We start from the raw sequence: 27,434 nt of genomic DNA on the forward strand, positions 1-27,434 counted from the left end.
TCTGTACATGGGGCGCCTGCTCAACCCACTACGCCACGGACCACCCCTGTTTTACTATTTATTTTATTATTGTAAAAGTCTGTTGCTCACAGGCTTTTATTCTGTAAAAGTCTGTTGCTCACAGGCTTTTATTTTGTAAAAGTCTGCTGCTGTGGAACAGGAAAAGAAAGTAATCGGCGGATCCACCAAACATGGAGAAGGGTACGGAACTTTTACTCGGCCATTTTCATTTTAAAGTTCTTCCAGACGGCGGAGTCGACAGAACCAAAGTCATCTGTAAACACTGCCAAGTTGAATTGTCTTCTCAGCGTAGTAGTTCCAGTCTAAAATATCACTTAAAGGCAAAACACACAACTGATAGCAGCAAGTCATTCAAGGAAACAGACAGTGGAGCAAGGCTTCTACATAAAAACTACAGAAAGATGCTGATGTTAAAAGTGTGTTTGCACAACAAATGTTATGGCACTTTCATTCATATGGCAGCACATTTAAAATAAAGCTAAATGCTAAAAGCTATACACTACTTTTGGATTCATTTTTGGATTCTGCGTACATATGCGATTAATCGTGATTAATCAGGGAAATCATGAGATTAATTAGATTAAACATTTTAATCGTTGCCCAGCCTGAATTAAAACCAACATGAAACAGAAACCAGCTTCCTTCAGCGCTCGGTTCTTCGTGTTTCTGTTCAACGATGGCTGAACCCTCCACGTTTTCTTCTTCTCTCCTCAGGGAGCGGAGACTATCTGAACGTGGACCCGCGGCAGGATTTACGTGAGTTTCAGGTCATGTGATCACAACTTTCCCGTCATCACGGCTGCACAGTTCAGGAAAAACACGCCGACATTTCAGAAACGGAACAGAAAACACTGATTAAACTTTTAGTTTTCCTCTCCTGTGTTGAACAGAGTTTGATGCGTTTCCATCACACCTCGACACGCATTGATCGGATCTTTTCTTCTTTATTTCAAACCCAGGAGGATCAACATCTGAAATCTCTCAGACCGACAGCGAAGACTCGGAGGGAAACTACGTGAATCAGCCTCCTGTAGGTGAACTAACTCCAGCCCGAATCAAACATCCTCACGTGAGACACGTCGGCTCAGTTTGTGTTGTTCTTTGCAGATGATCCACATCCATCCCAGTGCATGATGGGAGGAGCCGACCGACTCCTGAGCGCCGTCTTCATCTGTCCAAAGTTCCCCCAAAACTCGCTGCAGGATGAAGAAGACTCTCTGTGGAGCGCCGAGACTCATTTTTCAGCTGAAAAGTGAAACTCCGACAAGGAGCCAATTTAAAGAATCTGATTTCCACCTTTAAACGACTGCGAGGCCCAATCAGAGGAGGAATAGATGAATATATGATGGAGTCGATATAAAGAGGAATCAATGAGCAAATCAACAATCTGGAAATATTAAGAGAAATAAAGAAGATATATATGTTTTATTTATTTATTTTTGCATGTAAGTTCCACAAATTCTTCAACATATTTTTAGGAAATTATTTAGTTTCTATACTTTTATTTTCCATATTGCTTTTATTTGCTTTCTGTTTGCTTTCTGTTTATTTGTTTTTTTAAAAATAGGAAAGAAATATTTAAGTCAAGTCTGATGTTGCCTTGAACAAAAGAATGATCCCAGTCTTTACCACACAATGAAACTTACCGTTTGTTACCATAATTCAGCGCTTTATGTATCGGATCGGTATCGGCAGATACTAAACCTCAGATATCGGTATAGGTATGTATGTGTATATATATATATATATATATATATATATTATAAAATACACCATTTTTTTTCATTTACATGCAAAAATAAATAAATGTGTATATATTCAAAAGTCTTTATATGTAGGGGAAAAAATAGATAAATGTTTATGTTGTTATTCTATCCATCATCTTCCTCTGATCTGAGATCGGGTCAGAACCAACAGGTCCAGGAGTTAAACCCATCCATCCCTCTCCAGCTCCTCCTGGAGGATCCCGAGGTGTTCCCAGGTCAGATGGGATGTATAATCCCTCCAGAGAGTTCTGGTTCTGACCCGGGGCCTCCTCCCAGGAGGCATCCTAACCAGAGGAACCACCTCAGCTGACTCCTTTCTATGTGGAGGAGCAGCGGCTCTACTCCGAGCTCCTCCCCCTGGATGTTGGAGCTCCTCCCCCTGGATGGTGAAGCTCCTCCCCCCGGATGGTGGAGCTCCTCCCTCCGGATGGTGGAGCCCCTCCCCCCCGGATGTTGGAGCTCCTCCCCCTTTCTCTAAGGCTGAGCCCCGCCCCCTTCTGAAGGAAACTCATTTCAGCCTCTTGTGCAGCCCGAGTTCATCTGTCGTCCTCTCGCTCCGACCTGCCATCGCTCCTGAACACCCTCGGGTTCCCCTTCTTGAAAATGGGAACCACCACCCGGTCTTCCACTCCAGATGTTGGCCTCTGTGCCACATTTTAAGAGGCATGTCAGCCCAAACAGCCCCAAAACATCCAGATCCTTCAGCGTTTAGTCGGGTGCCAGGAAGCTTTTTAACTTTTCACAATCTCTGCTGAGGTGATAGACAAGCCCCTCCCCCAGGTCCTTAAACTCCGCCTCCTCCATGAAGGAGCTTGTGAGAGTATCCCCAGTTCAGGTCAGCAGTTCTCTTAATATTTCCACAAAGTCTTTTGTTTAGTCTTCTTTATGTTTCTTTACTCCTTGAAGGAATTTTCTTTTGCTGTAAACGTGTTAAAGTGCAAACGGGAGCTGTACTGAGACGATTCAGCGGCTCTTTCCCAACTGGAATCCTCTCAAAACGTTCCTAGAGCTCCGGCTCTTTAGCATGACCACACCAGGTGGTTTCCTGCCTCCAGAAACACCACAGATGCAGATTAATTCCCCTCATCCACGGTTATTCCCGCCCATCTTCAGCAGTCCTCCCTTCATCGTTAGCTTAGCTGCGCAGCTTCATGTTAATCTTCCTTTAATTATCAAAGTGTTTCCTCTCAATGTGACCAGGTCCAACACAGCTGCCCTGTGGGAGCGATGCAGGTTGGAAACACTAAATTTAAACCAGATTAATCCAGATAACCAACAACTTTAAGTCGTTTTGTTCGTGCTTCCACTGCAGTTCTGTTTTATCGGTGTCACCACCGTCATTTAGCTTTACTTTGATGTTTCTGACAAATCCTGAGAATCTCTTAATCAAGTGTATTTATGTGTTGTTGCTGATGTCTGTCATCCAGCTGTGCGCCATGGAGACGTTGCTAAGCAACGACAATTAAATGTAATAAAACCCGAAGCTGTTTGGGGCTTTTATTGGGGCATCGACTTGTTTTATTCTGAAGCAGATTCGATTGTTGTACTTCTTCTTTCCTGGAGTTTAAAGTAACGCATCCAGACAGCTGGAACCAGAAGAAAAGACTCCTGATCGCTGTTTCATGAGCTGGATTTAAAGCTACTTTCAGACCTTTTAAAACTATGAGTTGTGTTTTCTGAGACTGGAACGATTTATCAATGTTTACAACGGAAACTTTCCAATAACTGCAGCTATTTCAAGATGTTTCTGCGGTTTGTTCAGACTGATGGAACCAGCTCTGACCATAAAGCTTCTATCAGCTGCTCTGTAACTCAGCTTTTGTTCAACTAGTTTAATCTCTAATAAAGTTCTGGGCAAACACACTGTGAGCAGCATCAGGTGTGCACGCTGTGGCCACACACCTGTATCACACCTGTTCAAAACCTTGGATCATAGTTACATGGCTTATTAAAAGAATCAAATCACAGCAGCAATTTTCATTAGTTTACTTTTAATATAAGTGATTTGGCCCACTTAAAAGGAAAAAGACAAAAATCTGGTTGTTCATGAGATGTGTAGTGTGTTATCTGTTCTATGAGAGAGTCATGTAGACCTTTCTCACTGGAAAAAGAAAAAATTTGACCAGTTTCACCGCTTGTTCTTCTGTTTGCACTCAGACAGCCGTTCCATCCTAAAAGAACCGCATTTCTTTTTTACTTTGGCTCGGTGAGTGGATGTGTCGCTGGCGCTGCCCGTTCGTTTCGCCATGATAAGGGGCGTGTCTTAGCTCCTAACTCCGCTGCACTGTTGTTAGCTAGCTAACCTGCACGGAGCGTATATGAAAGCACTATCAATGCTCTGATTGGCTGCATAGCGTAAGTAAACCGTATCATTGGCTGAACATCTGTCACTCACTGCGTTACATTGAAAAATGGCACAGAAAAACACAGTATTGGTCTAATTAATTAGATTAGATTTGGTATTGGATATTAATTAATATGTTTATGGTGAATTTTATTTTATGCGCTGCATAGATTTTCTTGTGCGCTGAGACTGTGCGAGCAGCTCAGAGGGAACACCGTTAGCACCGGTTTCTCTACCACCTCTCCAAAACATGCATGTGAAGTTAACTGTACATCGACTGTTGGAGCGAGTGTGGATGGATGTTTGTGTCTCTGTTGCCCTGCGATGGGTTAGGCTCCGCCCCCTCAGCAATGCTGTGTTGGATTACACGTGTCTAGATAGATACATGTATATACACGTTTATCTCCTCTCAGTTGTAGTAAAGGTGTTGGTACGGAAGCGTATTGCTGCCACTCTACGAAAAAAAAACCTTAGTATCACGTATTTACGTGAAAACTTATTTATAAAACGTAACATAACTTTCACATGTTACCTTAAAATGATTTTTTTCATGTTATTACGTGATAAATATATTGTTAAAGGGGAACTCCGGGGCATTTGAAGCGCATTCCCATTGCTAGAGGTTGTCAAATACTGACAGTAGGACACAGAGAGGTGCAAATCTGCGCTCCCTGTGTGGAGATCGCTCTGTTCGTGCAGCGTGTCATGCGAGGCTAATACGTGGTGGCTAGGGGCAAGCGCTAACCCTTCCACGTAAAACAACAACTTGCACACTGCAGAAACGTCACACCACTTTATAACCCATCCGACAATAAAGTCACAAGCCTTACCATCAAAACCATATGCATGGTTCTCACATTACTGGCATGGGGACGTTACAAAACAACTTTATAAACAGCATGTAACTCACCGGCTGGTTGTATGCTTGCGCATGTGAAAGCCCAAAAGAGTCGATGGAGAATAATCACATATACAAAACAATTATCTTCTCTAGAAAAACTGCGTTCAAGTATTTAAAACATTACAACAATACATGCCCAGTAATATTGCAGTGTGCAAGTTGTTGTTTTACGTGGAAGGGTTAGCGCTTGCCCCTAGCCACCACGTATTAGCCTCGCATGACAGGCTGAGCGAACAGCGCGATCTCCACACAGGGAGCGCAGATTTGCACCCGTCTGTGTCCTACTATCAGTATTTGACAACCTCTAGCAATGGAAATGCGCTTCAAATGCCCCGGAGTTCCCCTTTAAAACGTGAAAAAGATATTGTTATAATAAACGTTTCACGTAATTACGTGATACTGAGCCTGTTTTTTTTTTCGTAGAGTGGCAGCAATATGCTTCCGTACCAACACCTTAAAGCCTGATTTATGGTCGTATTTATCTATCCGTCGAGGAGACGGAGACTCGCAGAGACCGCAAGGCTTGTGATTGGTCAGCTAACGACATCATTTCCTGAATCACTTTCCCGGTTTAGCTCCTTCCTCTCAGAACAACAACAACCGCCATTTCTGAAAGAGTTTACTGTGTGCCGGTCAACATTTAGTCAGAATTATTTGCATTTCAACATCAACGAGCTCCAACTCCAACAACAGTCTTTCTCTCTCGGTCGCCATCGTTCACTGTGAGGAGGAACGGAGCCGGAAGGTGAACAACCAATCAGCCACTTTCATCATAGACGTCAGAGATTGGGTCATTTAACGTAGCGCCGCCTCCTGATCGGGAGGGGAACTGCCTTGGGTATCTGACATTCTGACGGAGAACTTTGAAAGGATGGAGAAGCAGACTGAGGCCTTAATTCACCACGTGCTTCAGCATCTTTAGAGTGACTTTCAACCCAGTTATCTCGGGGTCTTAATCCGATCCGATCCAATTCTTAGTCAGATTAAGGTGTCTACGTGCACTTAATAACTCAGTCTGATTGTAATTTAGCCAATAATCTGATCAGATTCATGATAAAGAGGTTTAATTGCCTCTCCGTGACCACGGAGATGGATTGATGCGAGGCCTTAACTAGAACTGAGAGGAGATAAATGTATATATACACATATTAATCCATCCTTCCGTATCTCTGACAATGATTTTAACACGAGAATCGTTGTGTGAACGACTGAAGATGTTTGAACACATAATTTCTTTGTAATTTTTGGTGTTTTTGCAGGTTTATATCCACAGAAAGAAGAAAGAATCCGTCCCCCGTTGGTGCAGATGTAGCTGAGAACAGCTCCACTGTCAGAAGAACACAGTCAGACGCAGTGTTTTTTTTTTTAAGTGTTTTTATTATTAATGTGCTGGTTTTTGTTTGAGAAAAGACAGAAAAGGGACGGGGGAGAAAAACAATGATTCCACCAGTTTCAGCGTCTTCAGTCCAGCTCCGCGTGGAAAACAGTCTGTGCGTATGTATAAAACTCCAAAAGCGCTCGACTCGAACGTCTGGCGAGTCGACGGCGGGCGTCTCTAAAAGATGGGGATAAAAACGAGGACGTGTTAATTAGATGTCGGGAGGCGGGAATGCTGGGAGCTGCTGCTGCTGCCGCGGGCGCTCCTGGATGGAGCTTCAGTTGGCCGACGGGTGGAACGCCAGCTGCTGGGAGTGGTGAGCCTGAACCTGCATAGCTGGGGCACAGAAAGCAGACGGGAACACAGTTAGGAGCTGGTTTCAGAGTTATTTCACATGTCTTCCATCCTACAGGCGCACGTTGCTTTAGTAAGAAACTCTAACATTTGAGCTGGGGGAGCGCCTCAGCATTTGAGTCCTGGTGCATTAATATTGGGATTATTCAGAATTAGCTCTGATAGATGAGATCAAACACACTAACACCTCATCCTGACTGAAAGCGAGCGATAAAAAGTGATCAGAATGCTACTTTTCCATCAGCCTGTCCCGACAGGCAGCGATGTCGCTCCCTCCAGCGATGACTTCGACACCTTAAATAAAATGGTTAAACTGAACACGCCGCTTCCTGCTGACAAGCTAGTAAGCAACAGGTCATTCACACCTACATTTATACACACATGCATTCACACCTACATTTATACACACATGCATTCACACCTACATTTATACACACATGCATTCACACCTACATTTATACACACATGCATTCACACCTACATTTATACACACATGCATTCACACCTACATTTATACACACATGCATTCACACCTACATTTATACACACATGCATTCACACCTACATTTATACACACATGCATTCACACCTACATTTATACACACATGCATTCACACATTTATACACACATGCATTCACACATTTATACACACATGCATTTATACACACATGCATTCACACATTTATACACACATGCATTTATACACACATGCATTTATACACACATGCATTCACACATTTATACACACATGCATTTATACACACATGCATTCACACATTTATACACACATGCATTTATACACACATTTATACACACATGCATTCACACATTTATACACACATGCATTTATACACACATGCATTCACACATTTATACACACATGCATTTATACACACATTTATACACACATGCATTCACACATGCATTTATACACACATTTATACACACATGCATTCACACATGCATTTATACACACCTACATTTATACACACATGCATTCACACCTACATTTATACACACATGCATTCACACCTACATTTATACACACATGCATTCACACCTACATTTATACACACATGCATTCACACCTACATTTATACACACATGCATTCACACCTACATTTATACACACATGCATTCACACCTACATTTATACACACATGCATTCACACCTACATTTATACACACATGCATTCACACCTACATTTATACACACATGCATTCACACCTACATTTATACACACATGCATTCACACCTACATTTATACACACATGCATTCACACATTTATACACACATGCATTTATACACACATGCATTCACACATTTATACACACATGCATTTATACACACATGCATTCACACATTTATACACACATGCATTTATACACACATGCATTCACACATTTATACACACATGCATTTATACACGCATTTATACACACATGCATTCACACATTTATACACACATGCATTTATACACACATGCATTCACACATTTATACACACATGCATTTATACACACATTTATACACACATGCATTCACACATGCATTTATACACACATGCATTTATACACACATGCATTCACACATGCATTTATACACACATGCATTTATACACACATTTATACACACATGCATTTATGCACACATGCATTCACACATTTATACACACATGCATTTATGCACACATGCATTCACACATTTATACACACATGCATTTATACACACATGCATTTATACACACATGCATTCACACACACATACATGTATACATGCATACATTAACACATTCAGGTGAGCACTTTCTGAACCAATAGAATCACTCCCGATAAAATCCTCACGCTGCATATCAGGACACCCTCGCCAAATGTCGTCGTATCTCGTTAGTTTCGCTCGCGTTCAGTCAGGATGAGGTGAGAAGCAGTAAGAGGGAGAGAAACCCTTTCTGGTTGTTTTACTTTTCTTCTTTTGCCAAAGATTGTGGGCTCGAGGAAATTACTTTTACTCTTTTCTGTGTCAAATTAACTTAAGAAATAAGTCTTTGAAAGGCACTAGAATATGTGCAAATAAACCAGAAGAAAAATGTGATTTGATCTTCTCACGTTTTTAAAGAGATAGTAAGGACAGACATGACTAAACATCTTCTATCCTTCTAAAGCTTGCATGTTGAAATGGATTCATCAGTTCTGTGTATCTGAGCTCCGTGTGAATAAATGTCCTCGTGTTTCTGCAGACTGTAAACCAGGACAAATCCTTTAAGAAGCATCTGAAGTCTGTTCCTCAGGAAACGACTCTCACACCTGTTTAATCCCTCTTACTATAACCCAGCTAATGCAGCTTATCGAAGCTTAGCTTCCCAAAGCTAACCACAGAGTTTGCATCTCTTCACGTCTTTGTAACTGAGATCCTGGATCAACGATGCAGTTTGGATCTGAGCTTCAGGTGTTTTCTCATCACAGCAGGACTGTTTCAGAAGTGTTACATTCTGCTGGTTTGGTTCTAAATGTCGGATTTCTCTGGTTTAACTTCTTACTCCAAACACCAGGCTAAGCAGCAGCCGGTCAGACTCAGCTCAGTCTCCTTCGGCCTTCAGTTTGAGTTTGTTGTTTTCTTTGGTTGGTTTCTGGTCTGCTGGCAGCTGTGATTTTAAAATAATGATGTGATTTAACATCTGGACTCCAGCTGTTTCTGCGTCTGGTTCCTTTGACTTTTCACACGTGTGTTAAAATGAATCGTTTCTGTTTTTTGTGCCATTCTAAACCTTCATCTTTCAGTCTGTTTGCTTTGTGATGAAATAATGTGACAATTTTAGTCAATTTAAGGAATCTCAGTTTACATTCATAATCGATATTTACTGAAGGATTTTCCTTATCACCTTGAGGCGGTCCGATGTAGAAGTGTTGGGGCGCCCCCTGTTGTTGCGGAGGGCCGTGTTGGGGGTTGGAGCCGCCGCCCTGCTGGGGGGGGGCGTAGTGCAGCATGACGGGCTGCGGGCCGTGTCCGGCGGCGTGATGCGGCCCTGAAACAGCTCCTGGAATCTGGAGACAAGACAGAGATCACATCTGCTGTTTCACTTGTTGATAATCTCTAAATGTGAGAAAAAAAGACTTTAAACAAGAAGCAGGTAAAAGTAGAACATTTGTGAAGAAATTTCGATGGGTGCCAATGGAGCTGCTGCCATTTTATAGTCACATTGTAATGGGAGCAGACATAACACAGTGGCTGTCATAAAGCCGTTATAACAGGTCAGCCATCTTGGCTGTGCCCTTATAAGGAGGATCAGCTGTGTCATTAGTTGCTATGGAGACAGCTGTGTGTAAGAATACTGACATGTTTGCCTCGAACAAACAGTCGCTGTTCAAAAACTATAAGTTATATCTGAAAAATTCTTCAACTGTGAGCGCCAGAAGGGACGGCAGAAGCCACTGGTGTATTTTTTATGCTGCTCCTATGTATGGTATTTTTTTAATGGCAGTTTTAAAAGCAGCCTTCAACGTTGATTTTATAAAGAGATGAGGCGGCCTGGTTATAATGGCCGTCAATGGCAGCCCGAGTGGTCGCTCTCTGCGCTCAGAGGGGATTTGAGAGAAAACCGTGAGGCCAAGCACAATGAGGGTGACTTTGGGTGAAAGAAGACAAAAATACCTACATTTTGAAGTATAATTTGTCTGGGTGCAGAAAACATTTTGGATGTGAGAGAAGTTTGTTTGAGTGATTTTGGGATTAATTTGGAGCTGGTCACAATAGAGTGTGAGACCCCAGGACAGCAGAGTGAGAGGAGTCCTGATTTTTCCTAAAACTTAAACTGCTGTTGTGTCAAAGTTGTACAATATATCAACAAAACCTTTAGTTTGGTTAAAGTTGAGTCTTTCCTGACCCGTTTAAACTTTGAATGGTGTGTCTATGATGAAGTATGGCTGAGTTATGAGGCCTCCAAATAGGGCTGGTTTTGTCCCATTATACATGAATTTTAATGGTTTTCAAAATGGCTAAAAGTTGAGAATTTTTCCCAATTTTTCTGGAAAACTGTTTAATAATGAGAGAGAAAAGCTGTAGCACAGTATTCCTGATTGGAAGGTATGATTTGATCCTGGTTGGACCACCTGTGAGGGATGAGTTTGGTGCTGCCGTTTAAAGAACACAGAAGAAGAAAAGGAGAACCTCTAAATGAGAAATATTTTTATTAAGTAGAGTGTTTTGGAGTAGATGGTAGAGGCAGGTTTATGTAACAATAAGCATGAAATGTTCCATCAAACAGCTAAAAATGTGACTTATCCATCTGCTGTGAGAAAGAGCGAACAAAACGATGTGAGAAGGTTTGGCTCGACCCAGAACGTTGGGCTGGGACTGTTAGTTGGGATTCACAGTGGAGTCAATGCTCAGGAAACTCTTAGAGAAGCTGTAAAAAGATCTTGTTAGAGAACGATGAGAAAAACTCAACCATGAGAGGAAGTTGGATTTTGGAGTGAATGTGTAGTTTCATCCCTTTTTAGAGTTTTTACACAGAAGCAGTTAGTGATGTCTGTCAGTTGACATTTTTCCTTTTTTCCTTTAAAATAAACTTCTTTAATGATCCCAATTCAGACACCAACAATTAATATAAATGTTTGTGCATGTAGCAGACGCTTTTATCCAAAGACTTTCATATGAGGATATAACATTAAAGCTAACAATAAGCTGTGTATATGGGTGTATAGGTGTATGTATAGGTGAACATGTATATATGTATGTGTACATATGTATATGTGTGTGTATGTAGTACTTTCATCTTCTGAGGAAATATAACTATAATTATTATTTCATGTTGTCAGAAAGGATATTGGAAACTGAAAATAATATGATAAATTACTACTGGAAAAGGGGTATGATTATATAAGTTATACTTCATCATACTCCTTTTCAGACTCATAATCACCGATGTGATGTGTCTTCAAGAAATTTATTTATAATTTATTATGTACTTTGTGTTTGCTTGGCACTGACCGGTGAAATGTTTTTGTCTGAAATAAATTACTATCATCATCATCAAGCTACATAGAAGGAAACCACCAGTCAGACTCTGTCAGAGGTGACAGGGTAGAGATAGAGTGCAGTACAGGACAGGACAGGAGATGCTCTCTGAAGAGCTGGGTCTGCAAGAGTTTGTTGCAGATATTCAGGGATGCCCCTGTTCTGGTAGCGCTCAGCAGGTCATTCCACCATCGTGGAACGACACATGAACAGAGTCTGGATTGTCTTCAGCGGGGTGTAGGCACTGCTGGACGACAATCCTGTGAGGACCGAAGTGACTGAGTTGTGACGTAAGCCTTTGTGAGAGCATTCAAGTAGATGGGAGCTGTTCCATTAAGGACTCTGTAGGCTAACATCAGTGAGTTGAGTTTGATGCGGGCAGCTAAGGGCAGCCAGTGGAGCTCAATGAACAGAGGGGTGAGCATGGCCTGTACCAGGAGCTGGGTGGTGTGTTGGGTTAGGTACGGCCTGATCTTTGTTATGTTTAGCAATGTGAAGCGGCACGATCGAGCAACAGAGGCAACGTGATCTTTAATGTCAGTTGGTCATCAATCATGACACCCAAGTTTGTAGTTGCCTTTGATGGAGCAACAGATAGGGATTCAGTTTGGATGCAGATGCTGTGGTGTATGGTTGGTTTGGCTGGGAAGACTAGCAGTTGAGTTTTAAAGAGGTTCAGTTGGAGGTGATGGGCTTTCATCCATGTTGATATGTCAGGTGGGAGTGACAGATAGAGCTGGGTATCGTCAGCATAGCATTGGTATGAGAGTTAAAGATTAAGGCTCTTTTGTGTTCTTACACCCAATTTGAATGTCATTGTGATTGATTGGTCTTACATTGCAGCAGAACACAGACTGCACCCTTCCCCCCAAATTCCAATTCACTGCTATCATATCAGAGCTTTTGTTTTAGTGTTTGGTGGTGATGGGTATGTGTACTGTGCTGTAAAAACAATGAAATACACAGATTACTGATACATCTGTGTGTACAGAACAAGATTGTGCCAGTGATGGTTCAATAATGTGTAGTTTTAATACAGTTAGTGGTGCTGAGTGCTGCCCTTCCCCCCCTTTTCTGCTCTCTGGAAAAGGCGGGAATTGCCATAGTAACCAGTGACTCAGCAGAATCTGTTAGATTTTCACTGTCTGTCTGATGACTTGTGAATCTAAGTTGCATCATTGCTTAATCTTTTACTGATGTATGAATTGGAGATAAAAGAATAAGAAATGATCTTAATGGGCAGTATTTGCATGTTTCTAACTGTTTGTGTTTAATATATTTTGCAGTTTTCATAGCTGTTAGTGTTGGGCAGGAGGTAACATGTCTTTATTGGTCAGTCGGACAATGAAATATCAGAAAACATTTTTAATTGATGGTTAAGCTGTTGGAGTGAAAGATTAAAAAAATTGAACAACATGAAATTAGTAATAAATTATGCTGAAAATGTGCATTATTTGTTTATAAGAGCAACAAAGATCACATTAATGCTGCAGCAGTTTTTTTTACATTTCCCAGCATCACCAGCTAGTTAATGGGTTATTAATATTCACCTGTGTGAGGTGGCTGATGGAGGCGAAGCCGTGGGGCAGCGCCTGGTGGGTGGGCAGGCTGTAGCCCTGCATGGTGAAGGAGGCCTGGGGGGAGCTGTGGCCCGGCTGCAGGTTGGGAGGTGTGGGGGCTGACAGACCACCGGAGTGGAACATGGACTGAGGCTGAGGCCCGCCCTGAGACGCCTGGGAGGGAACAAACACAGCCAGCTGAGAGCGTAAGAGGCATTTTAATAATAATAATCTGATGGTTGATGTGAGCTGCACCCACCTGAGCGTGGCCTGGGCTGGGAGCCGTGTGCTGGGGCTGCGGCTGGTTCCCGGTGGGGGTGCTGCAGGGCTGAGGATGGTGCATGGCGCCCGTGTGATGAGCAAATGATTGAGCAGCTGAGAGAAACAGGACAACATGTTAGGCAGAGTGTCAGGTTCAAACACCTAGAAATTCACGAAAAGAAGAGAGAGACACATCAAGGATTTTTATTCATGAGGAGACAGCTTCTTACTATCTCCTAACCACTCTGAAGCCTCTCCTCACGCCTCCATTTTATTGGAAAATGGGTGTTCCCTCTTGCAAAAAGCTTTAAACTGTAAAAGGAAGGGGGATTCAGTTTCGAGCTGGACCAGACCACATTCCTGGCACTGGAATTTACGGCCTTCATACAGGCAGCGAGGCACAACTTTGCTCAAAACTCTTAATCAATATAAGAAAACAGAGTATATGTATGGGATAACTATCAAAAAATGTAATTACAACTCAACGCAGAGGCATTAGCAGCAACATGTGATGTCAGCAGAGTGTTACGTCAGGGCTTTTTCTTATTGGTGATGTTAAAGCTAAAGGGCTCTGTCAGAGGTTAGTTAACCTTGTCTCGGTTAACGGTTTTTAGGTGGTCTTAAGTGCAATCAGGGCATGTGGAGCAGCTGCGTCCCGTTGGGAGCAGCATAAGGTGAGCGGTGGCACCTGGAGCGTCAGCGGAAGCGTCAGCCCTCGCGTGAAGACCGACGAGGTAAAGACCTGCATGTCTACCTGCGCATGTCAACCGAGCAGGGAGACCGGGGGCCGGGACCCTGGAAGTACTGCTTCTTATGGTTCATTATAAAAGGACTACATTTAACCACCTGTGTATGTATATCACTGAGAAGGCTTCACACAACCCAACAACAACCCTAACAGCCTCCATCTGTGAGAACCCAAGATGTCTTCTCCACCCTGAGCACCTGCTGAAACATCCAAGCTGTTCGATGTGAGGTTAACTAACAACACAGCTGTGATTGGACACATCATGGACAACAATGACTCCAACAACATGAAGATGATCGTGGACATGGGAAGGAGCAGAAACCTGTGAAAGTGGTCTCCAGCTTCAGGTACCTCAGTGAACACATCACAGACGACCTCACCTGCAGCTAACTTCCAGACTTGGGACCTTAATCCTGCCATCATACTACATATGTGCAGTGGACATCATGTTCTGCTCAACATGCAGCTGGTGGTGGAAGCTGAACTAATGACTTACAAACCCAACCTTGTACACTACGTAAAAGGCAAAGGACTGTTGAACACTGCTGGGCCTCCATATTTTCTTTTGTCTTCCTTCTTGTATATATCCTTAGTTAATAAACTATTTATTATTACACTTGTTCCAGGACCACAGGAACCAATTTCCTTTCACTCCAAAATAATAATAAAGAAACCTTTTCAACACCATTTCATCTTGATGATTGTCATCACCCAACAACACAACTTAGTGACTTACAACATCAACCACACACCTTACTGTCTTCCATCCCCAAGTATAACTTTCACATAATGTTCCTAGTTGATATCAGCATCCACCAACCTGCCACCAATCTGACAGCAGACACCTTCACCTCATTATTTACTCACAAAGTGTCAGCTATAAGCAAACAGTTCACCAAACTGCCCAAACAAACCTGACCTACAAACGTGTGCCACTAACTCCACATGCAGAATTCCTACTACAGCACTTTCTTCATTCACCCCTCTCCCTGAGGGCTGTGCATCTAAACCTCTCACATGTAGCCGTCCTACTACATGCCCGCTGGACCCTGTTCCTACTAATCTATTCCAATCCATCGCTCCTACAGTAACTGCAGCGATCACACACGTGATTAATGCTTCACTGACATCGACCACATCTATCAGCCAGTCTCTCTCCTCCCGTTTCTGTCTAAGACCATTGAAAGGTCTTTAAGCAGGTCACAGATTACCTCTCACAACACAACAGTGGACACTCCACTGAAACGGCTCTGTTGGCTGTGACAGAAGCCTTAAAAGAAGCCAGAGCGACAGCTAAATCATCAGTTCTTGTCCTGCTCTACTTCTGCATTTGACACCACAGCATCCTTCTGTCCATCCTCTCCAGCATGGGCATCACAGGGAGTGCACACTCCTGGTTTGAATCATATCTCACTGGTCGGTCATTCAAAGTATCCTGGCTTAGTCACACTTCTGCAGCACCACCTCGCCACAGGGGTCCCCCAAGGTTCAGTACTGGGACCTCTTCTCTTTGCCATATCCACCGCCTCACTGGGCCATATCATGGCATCTCATACCAAAGCTATGCTGACGATACCCAGCTCTATCTGTCAGTCCCACCTGACAACCACACGGTCTCAATCTCAGAGTCTCTCTGACATAACTTATTTAGGATGGCTTTTAATACCCAGTAGTATGATGACACTTTGGTTGTATTTTATTGCCTTCACTGTTCTTTTATTGCTTTTATCTGTTTGTTCTTATTCTCCTCTTTATTTATTACCTGCTTTAAAGCACTTTGGTACATCATAAGGATTGTCTGTAAAGGGTCTGTAGAAATAAAGTACATTTACATATCAACATGGATGAAAGCCCATCACCTCCAACTGAACCTCTCTAAAACTCAACTGCTCGTCTTCCCAGCCAAACCAACCATACACCACAGCGTCTGCATCCAAACTCAATCCCTAGCTCCATCATTCAAGGTAAACACAAGAAACTTGTGCTAAAAGAGATAAAAATATATATATATTTTTTTACCAGACTCAGTGAATAATTCCCTATAATATAGATCAGTGAGCAGTGCTGACCAACATATCATTGGGGTCATCAGGTGGGAACCTCCTTTCATCAGTGTTTCGTCTAGTTGGGCCCACGACACCTCCAGGAGGCTAGAGAGTGATCACTGGCGTCCCAGAGTCACCCCCCTAATGCCAGCCAACACTGCCCCTCACACCACAACAACCATAATCTACCTCAGCCTCTCACCAACTGCACACCAGTCACAGCGGGGTGGGGATGCAAACCCTGGTTCGGGTAGGGGGTAATGAAAATATAGAGGGTGCCAGAGGTGGAGGCAGGACAAGATACACTAGCAGATTCAGCAGACAAACTCACCTAAACAGTCCTATAATCACTACAAATGCCAGCAAAAACAAAGCCAAACAACTCTCTCTCCACCAAACTCGGCTGTCATGATTGATGACCAACTAACCTTTAAAGATCATGTTGCCCCCATTGCTCAATCGTGCCACTTCGCATTGCTAAACATAACAAAGATCAGGCCGTACCTAACCCAACACACCACCCAGCTCCTGGTACAGGCCATCCTCACCCCTCTGTTCATTGAGCTCCACTGGCTACCCTTAGCTGTCCGCATCAAACTCAACTCACTGATGTTAGCCTACAGAGTCCTTAATGGAACAGCTCCCATCTACTTGAATGCTCTCACAAAGGCTTACATCACAACTCAGTCACTCCAGACATCAAAGGATTGTCGTCTAGCAGTGGAATGGTGGAATGACCTGCCGAGCGCTACCAGAACAGGGGCGTCCCTGAATATCTTCAACAAACTCTTGCAGACCCAGCTCCTCAGAGAGCATCTCCTACCCTGTACTTCCCTCTGTGCCTGCTCACTATCTCTACCCTGTCACCTTCTATGTAGCTTATTGTTAGCTGTAATGTTACATCCTCATATGGAAGTCTTTGGATAAAAGCTTCTGCTAAATGCATAAATATAAACATGATCACAAAGCAACTCTATTCAACCCAAATCCAACCTACATAAAACACAGTTTAGCAGAGCTGTGATGCTCAGATTAAAAACTACTTTACATCCTTAAAGCTTTAAGTTCACACATTTTCCTAAAAAAAGCGGGAAAGGGTCGAGACTTATTAGTTTCTGGAGTTCAGAGGTTGGTCGTTACCATGGAGATGGAGGCCAGAGGAGGGTTATCATTAGCTAAATTAGCTCCTTTATGCTGCAAACTGTAGACAAACGTGACAGTAATGGTTCACTTATTAAGTTTTCTGTGATGTTTGACTTTTCCTGTATTTTAATGAAGTCCTCTTGTCTTCTTTCTCATTTGTTTTTTGTAAACTGAAAATAATTACAGACAGAAACACAACTGTTAAACACTATACAAGCAAAGCGTTGTATAACTAAGTTTCGATTAGCAACCGAGAAAAATGAAAATGAAACGAGTTAGCATCTACTGAAAACTAGCAGAATACATTTCGCCACCATAACTAATTAAGTGTCCATAGCAGTACTTACAAGATAAATATTCTCCAAGGCAAAAGCGTCGGAAACACGTCAACAATATGTTTTAGCTGTCTGCTTTGCTCCACTTTGCTCAGCGAAGCTCAACTGCACGTCGCAGCACCACAGACATAGCTATATATTAATGAACAGAGCGCTCACACCTTTGCGGTTTCTATAACCAAAACAGGGAGCACTCACTCTGACGAGGTTTGACATAACCAAGGACCATAAACAGATCGAATTGACAACATATTGGATAGGCGTATTGATGAACGGATATAGAGACGCTCACGGACTTTTGGAAGTTTGAAGGAAGGGTACCGGTAAGTCAGTCATGTTTACTTAATAATAGCACCGCCGAGTGCATGGTGTTCAATGATTCTACACTGCTTTGGTACTGATAACAAATCAAGTTGTTTACTGTCGCGGGTATTTTTGCACACATGTGCTGGTTGTGAGTCGTGGCCGATGGACTGAAGCTAGCCTAGCCTTCTAGTAGCCGTGCAGAACTACTGTTTCCTCTGTTAGTTGAACTGACAGCGCAACCTTTCCTGACTGTCATCGCGAAAAACAGTAGGGTAAAGCCTGATCTGTTGGATAAATCTCTGCACGCGTCTTTGTTTTTTTTGTTTTTTTAAGTGCTTGTGATGACCAAAGCGCTGAGCACTGAGCAGATGCACGTCAGTGTGAGAGAGAGAGAGATCTGCAGTTTTTGTTAAAGCAATGCAACGAGACACAGCAGACGCAGCAAAATGGACTCCATCCTCAAAGTTGTGAATGTCGAGTAGAAGAGCATGTATTCACAAAGCTGTTTGTTTACTCTTATGGCCCCGAGTTAAGCTGTGTTGTTCCCGGTTCGGGGTTGCGACTCCCACATTGGAAAACGAGATGACTGGTTAAAATAGGCGATGGCGGATTTTTTTTCGACTGTCCGTCAAAATAACGGACTATGAAAAAGTCTAACGCAACCTCTGTTGTGGTATATCGTGATATGTATCGCTATCGGGATATAAAGTAATCCATATCGTGATATACTTTTTTTCCCATATCGCCCAGCCCTACTCAAAATCATTCATTTTCTCCACATTTCTCAGAAACTACCTGGTGGAAACTCACATTTCCTACAAAGAAACATTCTCCATCCATCTTTAAAAACTGACCTACAGGTTTTATTTCTAATCCGCACACCAGTGGAAACCTGTTGGCACAGTTTCAGCTGAATAAAAAACACACTGAAGCATTCAGTCCTCACTCAGTGGGGTCACATGGCACTGAAAGGATCGGATTATTGGCTAAATTACAATCAGACTGAGTTATTAAGTGCATGTAGACACCTTAATCTGACTAAGAACTGGATCGGATGGGATTCAGACCCCGAGATAACTGGGTTGAAAGTCACTCTAAACCTGCTTGTAGACGCTGAAGCACGTGGTGAATCAGACTTTGCGTTCTGCGCATGCTCCAGATGTTTTCCCGGGGTCGTGACCCGGAAGTCAAAGGAGACGATATTCCTGTTGTTGTCGCCGTCAGAAAGAAACAAACAACGCGATGGACAATGCTCCGTTGGGCATCGAGTTTGTGCAACAAGCAGCTCATCACAGACCAAATGTAGAGGGACGTAGCTTCATCTGGCTCTGCGTTCTCCATCTTTCTCCAATGCCTGAGTTTGTTGTTGTTGTTGGTGGTGAAGAGGTCAACAGGAAGTGGCTCTATTAGCAACAGCTGGAATGGGTACAGCGCCACCTATCATACCGGGGTATGACACGCTTTGTGCCTCTGATCCCATTCATTCACCGCCATATATCCAAGGAGAACTACCCTTATAACTCGATCTGATTGTAATTTATCCAATAATCCGATCCTTTCAGTGCCATGTGACCCCACTGAGTGAGGTAATCGTTTGCCCAATGGGCAACCAAGTAAACACTATGTTGGACTTTATTGGTTGAGCTCCAGTTGTGGTTCAAAGCCGGGGCCCAACTGAGAACCAGCTCTATCCGTTTCAATTCAATTCAATAAATTTTTATTTATATAGCGCCAAATACAAAAAATGTCATCTCAAGGCACTTAGATAATAAAGTCCAATTCAAGCCAATTGGAATTCAATTAATTGTAATCATAATTATTCATAAAATAATCCAATTCGTTCATATAGAGCCAATTCAAAAACAATTTTCTGGCTAAGGAAACCAACAGATAGCACTGAAACTTTCAACCCCCAAAGAACCAAAAACCAGTGCTATACTGGCACCAACTGTTGACCAAAGAACAGCTGCGGAGGCCAACCAGCTCAGCTGAAAGGTTTAAAGTCCAGAGGATACAGGGTTTCATTAAGTCTGCTTAATTCATTCAATTACTGGAATTCAATTCCAGTAATTTCTTTGATGGATTGGACTCTGGAAGATGGATTATCTTGTAGTTTTGAGAACTTATAAAGACTTTAGTAGCTATAAAGTAAAAAGAAGAACTCACTAAGTTGGGGGACGGGAGTTTTACTATTTTTACATTTCCAACATCCACTGAGTTTATCATTAAACTATTAACTCACGATTCTTACACAGAAATTAAATAATTAATTTAATATTTTAAACGTAATAATTACATTTAATAATTGTAATATTTCTCTGTCAGTTGTTCCACAGTTTAAACTCTCTCTGATCTTTCCTCAGGTCAGAACTCGGCCCACAGAGGAAACCTCCATCCTCTCCTACTCACCATACATGGCCTGCCCTTCAGCCTGGCTGGGGTACTGGGGGCCCGGAGGACCCATGGTCTGATGAGGGGCCCCAGACGTCAGCATCCTCGCGCCCCCTTGAAGCATCGAGTAAACTGCCTACAAAGACAAATGTATTCATACATTAATGTTCACAAACAAGACGCAGAAGTAAAGATTCTATTTCTGGTTGTTGTGAACAGCTAATGTAGCGCACTACTGCACATTTATGTACATAGGTTATATTTCTATATTTTTTATTTCTATATTTCTATTTTTATTTAAGAATACCCTGTTATAATATTGTTGTTGCATGCTTAATTTATCTTATCTTTTATTATATTTGGACATCCAGTGCAGGCAGCAAAGAATTTCATTGTACAGGGAAACACGTTTCTAACTGCACATGTGACAATAAACCTTTGAATCTTGAATGTGTCAAATAAAACTAAATACATTAAATCAATAATTCTTATTTGAGCGAACGAGAGGATACAAAAAAAAGCTGAAAATCTTTGAGCTCGACAGCAGCACAAACAGAACTTTACCGACAGAAACAGGTGAGACGGGGCCTGTTGGGCTGCAGCGATGCACTAATCTCACAATACGATACGATTCGATACACTTAGAACATTTTCTGACAGATTTTAAAGGGACAGTCTGATCTGACATGAATCGTCCTGATTGGACTGTTGGTCCGACCTTTGAACCAGAAGGACGACACCGCCAGACAAACAAACAAACAAACGTGTCTTCAGCGTACGCAGACTCATGTTTATGTTGTGAATTATCAACAGCACGTCCAGTATCACATCATATCCAAGTCCAGCATCAAAATATTCTTTAATAGAATCAGAATTGCTTTTTATTGCCAGGTATGTGGACACTCACGAGGAATTTGACTCCGGTTATACCTCGCTCTCTTTAGTGCAACAAGTACAAAAATAGACAAAAAAATAGACATAGAACAAGGCTAAAGTAGAAAGTTCAAATTGGTGCATGGTGCAAGAATGATAGTAGCAGCGGCCATATTATGAAAAATACGCGTAAACAAAGTCATTCGGGTTCAAAGGACAGAAGGACTTTGCCTTCCTGTAAATATCTCGTTGGGATTCTGGGCATGTTTACTTTGATCCAGCAGGTGGCGCCTGGGAGCAGGCAGGAGCAGGCAGCGGTTTACCTGGCACACCTGGGTTAATTTACGCCTGATTACGGGGAGTACATAAGGAGCGTGCTGTCAGTTCTTCTGTGCCTGAGTCTTGTAAGCATCATCAGTTTCAAGCTGCATAATCATTCAAAGCTCAACCGCTAAATCCTGTGTTCCTCCTAAGTTCCACCGTGAACCGAGCCGTGGTGCCTGGACTCCCAAAGAAGATTCTTTTCCACCTTTTTTCATCACCAGAGAAATGAAAGAAAACCCCTTCACTGCTTTGGTCTCCTGAGAGTTCTCTGTATGTGGGTCAGAAAGGTCGATAAAACCACGACATATCTGAGGATTCAAGGTAAACACAAGAAACTTATCCAACAGAAAATGGCCCAGACTCGGTGAATAATTCCCTATAAACTCAGTGAATAATTCCCTATAAACTCAGTGAATAATTCCCTATAAACTCAGTGAATAATCCCCTATAAACTCAGTGAATAATCCCCTATAAACTCAGTGAATAATTCCCTATAAACTCAGTGAATAATTCCCTATAAACTCAGTGAATAATTCCCTATAAACTCAGTGAATAATTCCCTATAAACTCAGTGAATAATTCCCTATAAACTCAGTGAATAATCCCCTATAAACTCAGTGAATAATTCCCTATAAACTCAGTGAATAATCCCCTATAAACTCAGTGAATAATTCCCTATAAACTCAGTGAATAATTCCCTATAAACTAAGTGAATAATTCCCTATAAACTCAGTGAATAATTCCCTATAATCACTATAATATAGACCAGTGAGCAGCGCTGACCAACATGTCAACAAGACAAATTAAATAAGATTAAAGTAGAAGATTCATAGGTTTGATCCCTGGAAGTTATTTCTACGTAGACAATCTGAAAGAGATCTTTGTCATTTGTCCTTTTTAATAACAGACGTTTGTACTTTCATTTCCCAGAATATTTTATCTGGTTTCTCTCTTACATTTATAAACCTTCTGTTTGGGTTCCTCTTCAACAACAGCAAACATATTACATCACCCACCTGCTAAATACCATTTACGCAAATCCAAATGCTCTAATCACAAACCATCTTTTTTCCTTTTTGAGAAGAAGCTCAAACAATAAATTACAACAATCCAGCTCTCTGTAAACAGAAAAGCCATCAAAACCACCGAGCTGTGCACCTTTTATAACATTTTTATGAACTAATTTATCACTGGTTTGTGTAATCTGACCCCCTGGCATCGGATTATATTAATGTTCAGTGTTTTCACTCATTCTAACGTCTGACTTTTCAATAAAGTTTGCTAAGAAAAAAAACAAGCAACAAAAAATAAAAATAATAAAAATAAAACAAACAAAAATAAAACAAATAAAATAAAATAAAAATAATAATAATAATCAAAATAAAATAAAAATAATAATAATAATACAAAAATCTTTACTTTATCGTGAAACAAAATATCGATCCATATCGCAGTAAAATAAAACTGCTCGGCCCTCGTACCTGTCCATGGTAGTGAGGCGGCATGGCCTGGATCACCTGACCGTACTGCAGGTAGGACTGAGGGTACGGCGAGGCCACCAGCGGGGGTCCGGCCGCTGAGGCTGCAGCTGAGATCATCGGGGACCCAGAGGAGGCGTGGTGGTCCGGGCGCTGGCCCACAACCGGGCCTAAAACAGCAGGAACACACTTTATTCTCACCCTGAAGACATTATTTATAAAATAATAATAAATGTAATTCCTATTGGCTTGAATTGAACTTTATTATTTAAGTGCCTTGAGACGACATTTTGTTGCATTTGCCGCTATATAAATAAAAATGAATTGAATTGAATTGTGGTGTTTTCAGCTGAATAAAATGTTAAAGGATTCTGGTTTTATCCTTATTGTTTCACAGCCATGCGTCAGTAAAATGAAGTGCAGGTGGGCAGCGTGTACCTTTGGGTCGGGGGTATTTGCCCTGGTTGACAGCGGACATGGTGTACTGATACATCTGAGGAGGCTGAGGACGAGACAAAGACACGTTAGAATCACCAGCACGCCGCCTCCTGAGCTCTGCGGCGCCGGCGCTGAGGCTCTGACCTGGATGGAGTGTCCCTGGATGTGGATGGGGGACATGTAGGACAGGTAGTGTCCGGATGGGCCGCTGTAGATGGCGCCCCCTGCTGGCTGCCCCGGAGGCTGCATGACCACGGAGGGGCTGGGCGGGGCCGGGCGTGGCGGGTTGGGGCCTGCGGCGGGTTTCTGTCACAGCAGAGGTCAAGCAGAGGTCAAACAGCTGCTCGCCTGACACTGATGTCATGTTTTTAACCGTTAAACTCACCGGCGCCGCGCTCGCTTTAACCGGCAGGAACTCTTTAGCGTTCGGGTTCAGAGTCGAGTGTTTCCTGCCGAGGGAAACGGAGTTAAATCAGAAGTGAAACCTCAACATGAGCGACTGAAACTCTGGGTTCGGTGGTTACTCACACGGCAGCGTCGGCGGTGTCGCCGCCCTCTGGACACGCCCCCTCTGCACCGGGGGGCGGAGCCGGCGAGGTGGCCCCGGGCTGCAGGCCCTCCGGCGCGGAGGTGGGAGGAGCCGCCTCGGCGGTCTGATGCAGGTCTTTGACAGAAGCGGGTTTGGGTGGACTGGAGGAGGAAGACGGCGAGGAGGCGGAGTCAGGCGGGCCGGAGGATTCCGGAGGCGGATCGGCAGACGGCGCACTCGCTGTGGGAGAAGAGCTGGGCTGCAGCTGGCACACACACGGGAAGAAAAGTGAGAAAATCTGCGTGATGCAACCCCACCAGAAACCGTCAGACACACCGAGCGGAAATCTGCTGCCTGAAGGAAGCAAACTGAAGGTTTCTGATGCTCCAGAACTCCTTTTCAAGATTATTCTGTGTTCCAGAACTCCTTTTCAGGATTATTCTGTGTTCCAGAACTCCTTTTCAAGATTATTCTGTGTTCCAGAACTCCTTTTCAGGATTATTATGATGCTCCAGAACTCCTTTTCAGGATTATTCTGTGTTCCAGAACTCCTTTTCAGGATTATTCTGTGTTCCAGAACTCCTTTTCAGGATTATTCTGTGTTCCAGAACTCCTTTTCAGGATTATTATGATGATCCAGAACTCCTTTTCAGGATTATTCTGATGCTCCAGAACTCCTTTTCAGGATTATTATGATGCTCCAGAACTCCTTTTCAGGATTATTCTGATGCTCCAGAACTCCTTTTCAGGATTATTATGATGCTCCAGAACTCCTTTTCAGGATTATTCTGTGTTCCAGAACTCAATTTCAGGATTATTCTGTGTTCCAGAACTCCTTTTCAGGATTATTCTGTGTTCCAGAACTCCTTTTCAGGATTATTATGATGCTCCAGAACTCCTTTTCAGGATTATTATGATGTTCCAGAACTCAATTTCAGGATTATTCTGTGTTCCAGAACTCCTTTTCAGGATTATTCTGTGTTCCACGCGGTCAGAGTGAAGTTTTACAGCTTTTCATGTCTTTAAAGAAGCTCTGAAGAACTTCAGAAAAGTGAAGCAGAAAGTGGGAGAAACCATTTGAGCCACAGCTTTACAGAGTGTGAACTAATCAATCAGCAGTGCAACAAAATGCAGTAAATGGGACTATTTTAAATGTAAAATTTAGTATTTTATAATCTTCAAACAGTGAAACAGTTTGAACACATTTCCAAAACTTTCAAGAACTTTTACTTCATTTCTTACTTTTCCAGGCCTGGAAAACAACGTTCTAAAACCCAAAGACAACTCCAGGTGTTCCAGGTTTTAACACCATAAAGAACATAAATCAGTGCTCATCGTCATGGTGATATAAAGCAGCAGCATGACGACCTACACTACATGATTAAAATCAGCCGAACTAGAACGTCTCTTCCTGTTTAAGCAGGTAAACACAGGCCGAACGTTAATAAGCAGCTGAAAGATGTTAGATTATCTGAGTTTTACACATAAAATGGATCGGAAAACACGAAAAAGAAATCATTTCACAGACTGCAGACCTGCTGAAGTCTGTTTTAAACCAGCATAAACTGTAAATACATCGTTTGATTTATAACTATTAGTTCAAACTCCAGTATCACATTTTATTTGGTTAAAAAAGATGATTTTTGACTGATTTAGTCTCATTAGTGACGCCCAGCTGTGCTTTTACATTGTAAACAGTCCAAACTTTAACCCCATTCGGCCCTCTGTTGTACGCTTACAGTTGTCAGCCTCACCCTGAACTCTTTGCCGAACTTGCGGAGCTCCTCCAGCTGGGCTCTCTGCTGCACCGACGGAGCTGTTGGGGCACCCAGAGAAGATGGTTTCAGGTTTCAGAGACTAACAGCTGCACAGATGTTGCTGCGACAGCCACAAACGGCCTTTTACCTTTGCTGCTCTTTCCCTCCGGCGGACCCGACTGACTCTCTGTTCGCTCTTTAGCTGCTGAGCTCAGGATTTCGTTCACTGCAGAAAACACAGAAAACACACGACAGGTGAATAGGGTAATATTTTAAAATCATAGATATCACCATGAAACTTCCTCAGTTGATTACTTATACAAGCATGGATAAAAAATGTATTACAAGTTTTAGAAATGTGTATGTTTAATTATGCAAATTAGGCATTGTCTCATTAAATATGCGCACAGTTGCATATATTTCAGGAAGCTAGATCTGAACATATGATAAAGCCAGGTGCAAAATTCCTTTTTCATTTTGTTTACACGCTAAATGAAAAGAAAATTACTGAGGGATTTCAGGATATCTGCTTTCAGTTCCTAGGAAATCAAATTATACTGCCCATAGCCTAAAAAACATAAATTTTTGCCATATTTTTTTTATTATAATGTTACATAAATCAGGCCAGGAATGATTAATCAACAAATCCTTCTGTAAATATCTTCAGAATACTGCTAAGTGTATATCTGGAAAGTTTGGTGTTAGTAGGTGCTCCATAGGCTGAGATACTGATACTGGAAAATTACAAAAAAATGATTTTGAGAAAACGGCATTTAAAGATTTAAATAGGGGAATTTAATACATTTGTATTAGAAACAATTGCTCAAAAACAGAATAAATGCTCAGGCCCTTAAGATTATTTTATTCAATATTACTATTAATAAAGAATACAAGCTTGATACTGTAAAAAGTTAAATTTAAGTTAAAAATTTCATAAAATCAGGATTTCTGTCTCTGTTTGCATCAAACAAACTAAAAATGAATAAATAAATGAAGTCTCACCATCAACGGGGAAGAGCGGGGTGGGACCAGAAGGTTTGATGGTGGTGGTTGCCGTGGTGACAGCGGAAGGGGAGGAGTCCAGGAAAGCAGGGCCAGCTTCTGGGGGAGGAGCTTCTGTTTTCACAGTGCGTGACACTGGAGGAGGAGAGATGGAAGGCTAGTGTTAGCAGCGTTTTTAGCACCTGTTAGCAGGTGGAGGACGTGTTTTCGTTAGCCTGTTAGCATCATACCTGCGGAGGAAGACTGAGAGTTTGGGGTGCGCAGGGTTCTGTTGCTCGGAAGTCTCTGGGATTTCGGAGACATTCTGGATGAAACTGAAAGAGAAACGCTGATCAATAGCTGCACATTAAAGGCTGAATACAGCTCATTTAGGCCTTTATCCATCTGCCTGATAATCAGCTGATCTCATTGGCTGTGTTCCAAACCGCATACTTCTCCTACTACTCCTACTAACTTTTTGAGTTAG

The 27,434-nt window shown here is 42.4% G+C and overlaps 2 protein-coding genes across 6 annotated transcripts in view; one reads left to right on the forward strand and one right to left on the reverse strand.

Moving 5' to 3' along the window:
* LOC142370785 (NLR family CARD domain-containing protein 3-like) overlaps positions 1–27,434 on the forward strand; it is a 390,613-nt gene that overhangs the window by 284,609 nt on the left and 78,570 nt on the right. The gene's annotated exons all lie outside the window — the stretch shown is intronic.
* atxn2l (ataxin 2-like) overlaps positions 6,395–27,434 on the reverse strand; it is a 35,370-nt gene continuing 14,330 nt past the window's right edge. For 3 of the 5 annotated variants that reach the window (XM_075453266.1, XM_075453263.1, XM_075453267.1), the window contains exons 10-23: positions 27,199–27,282; positions 26,969–27,103; positions 26,115–26,192; positions 25,949–26,025; positions 24,209–24,474; positions 24,066–24,129; positions 23,825–23,986; positions 23,681–23,744; positions 23,246–23,412; positions 20,586–20,703; positions 13,598–13,713; positions 13,330–13,512; positions 9,645–9,807; positions 6,395–6,746 (exon numbers count right to left, since the gene is read on the reverse strand). In XM_075453266.1, the coding sequence (XP_075309381.1) occupies positions 6,688–6,746; positions 9,645–9,807; positions 13,330–13,512; positions 13,598–13,713; positions 20,586–20,703; positions 23,246–23,412; positions 23,681–23,744; positions 23,825–23,986; positions 24,066–24,129; positions 24,209–24,474; positions 25,949–26,025; positions 26,115–26,192; positions 26,969–27,103; positions 27,199–27,282 (1,736 nt within the window). In that variant the 3' untranslated portion in view covers positions 6,395–6,687. The remainder of the gene's footprint in view (positions 6,747–9,644; positions 9,808–13,329; positions 13,513–13,597; positions 13,714–20,585; positions 20,704–23,245; positions 23,413–23,680; positions 23,745–23,824; positions 23,987–24,065; positions 24,130–24,208; positions 24,475–25,948; positions 26,026–26,114; positions 26,193–26,968; positions 27,104–27,198; positions 27,283–27,434) is intronic. The other 2 variants (XM_075453265.1, XM_075453264.1) reach the window with 2 other exon arrangements.

Source organism: Odontesthes bonariensis, chromosome 21 (genome assembly GCF_027942865.1).
Source record: "Odontesthes bonariensis isolate fOdoBon6 chromosome 21, fOdoBon6.hap1, whole genome shotgun sequence".
Classification (NCBI taxonomy): domain Eukaryota; kingdom Metazoa; phylum Chordata; class Actinopteri; order Atheriniformes; family Atherinopsidae; genus Odontesthes; species Odontesthes bonariensis.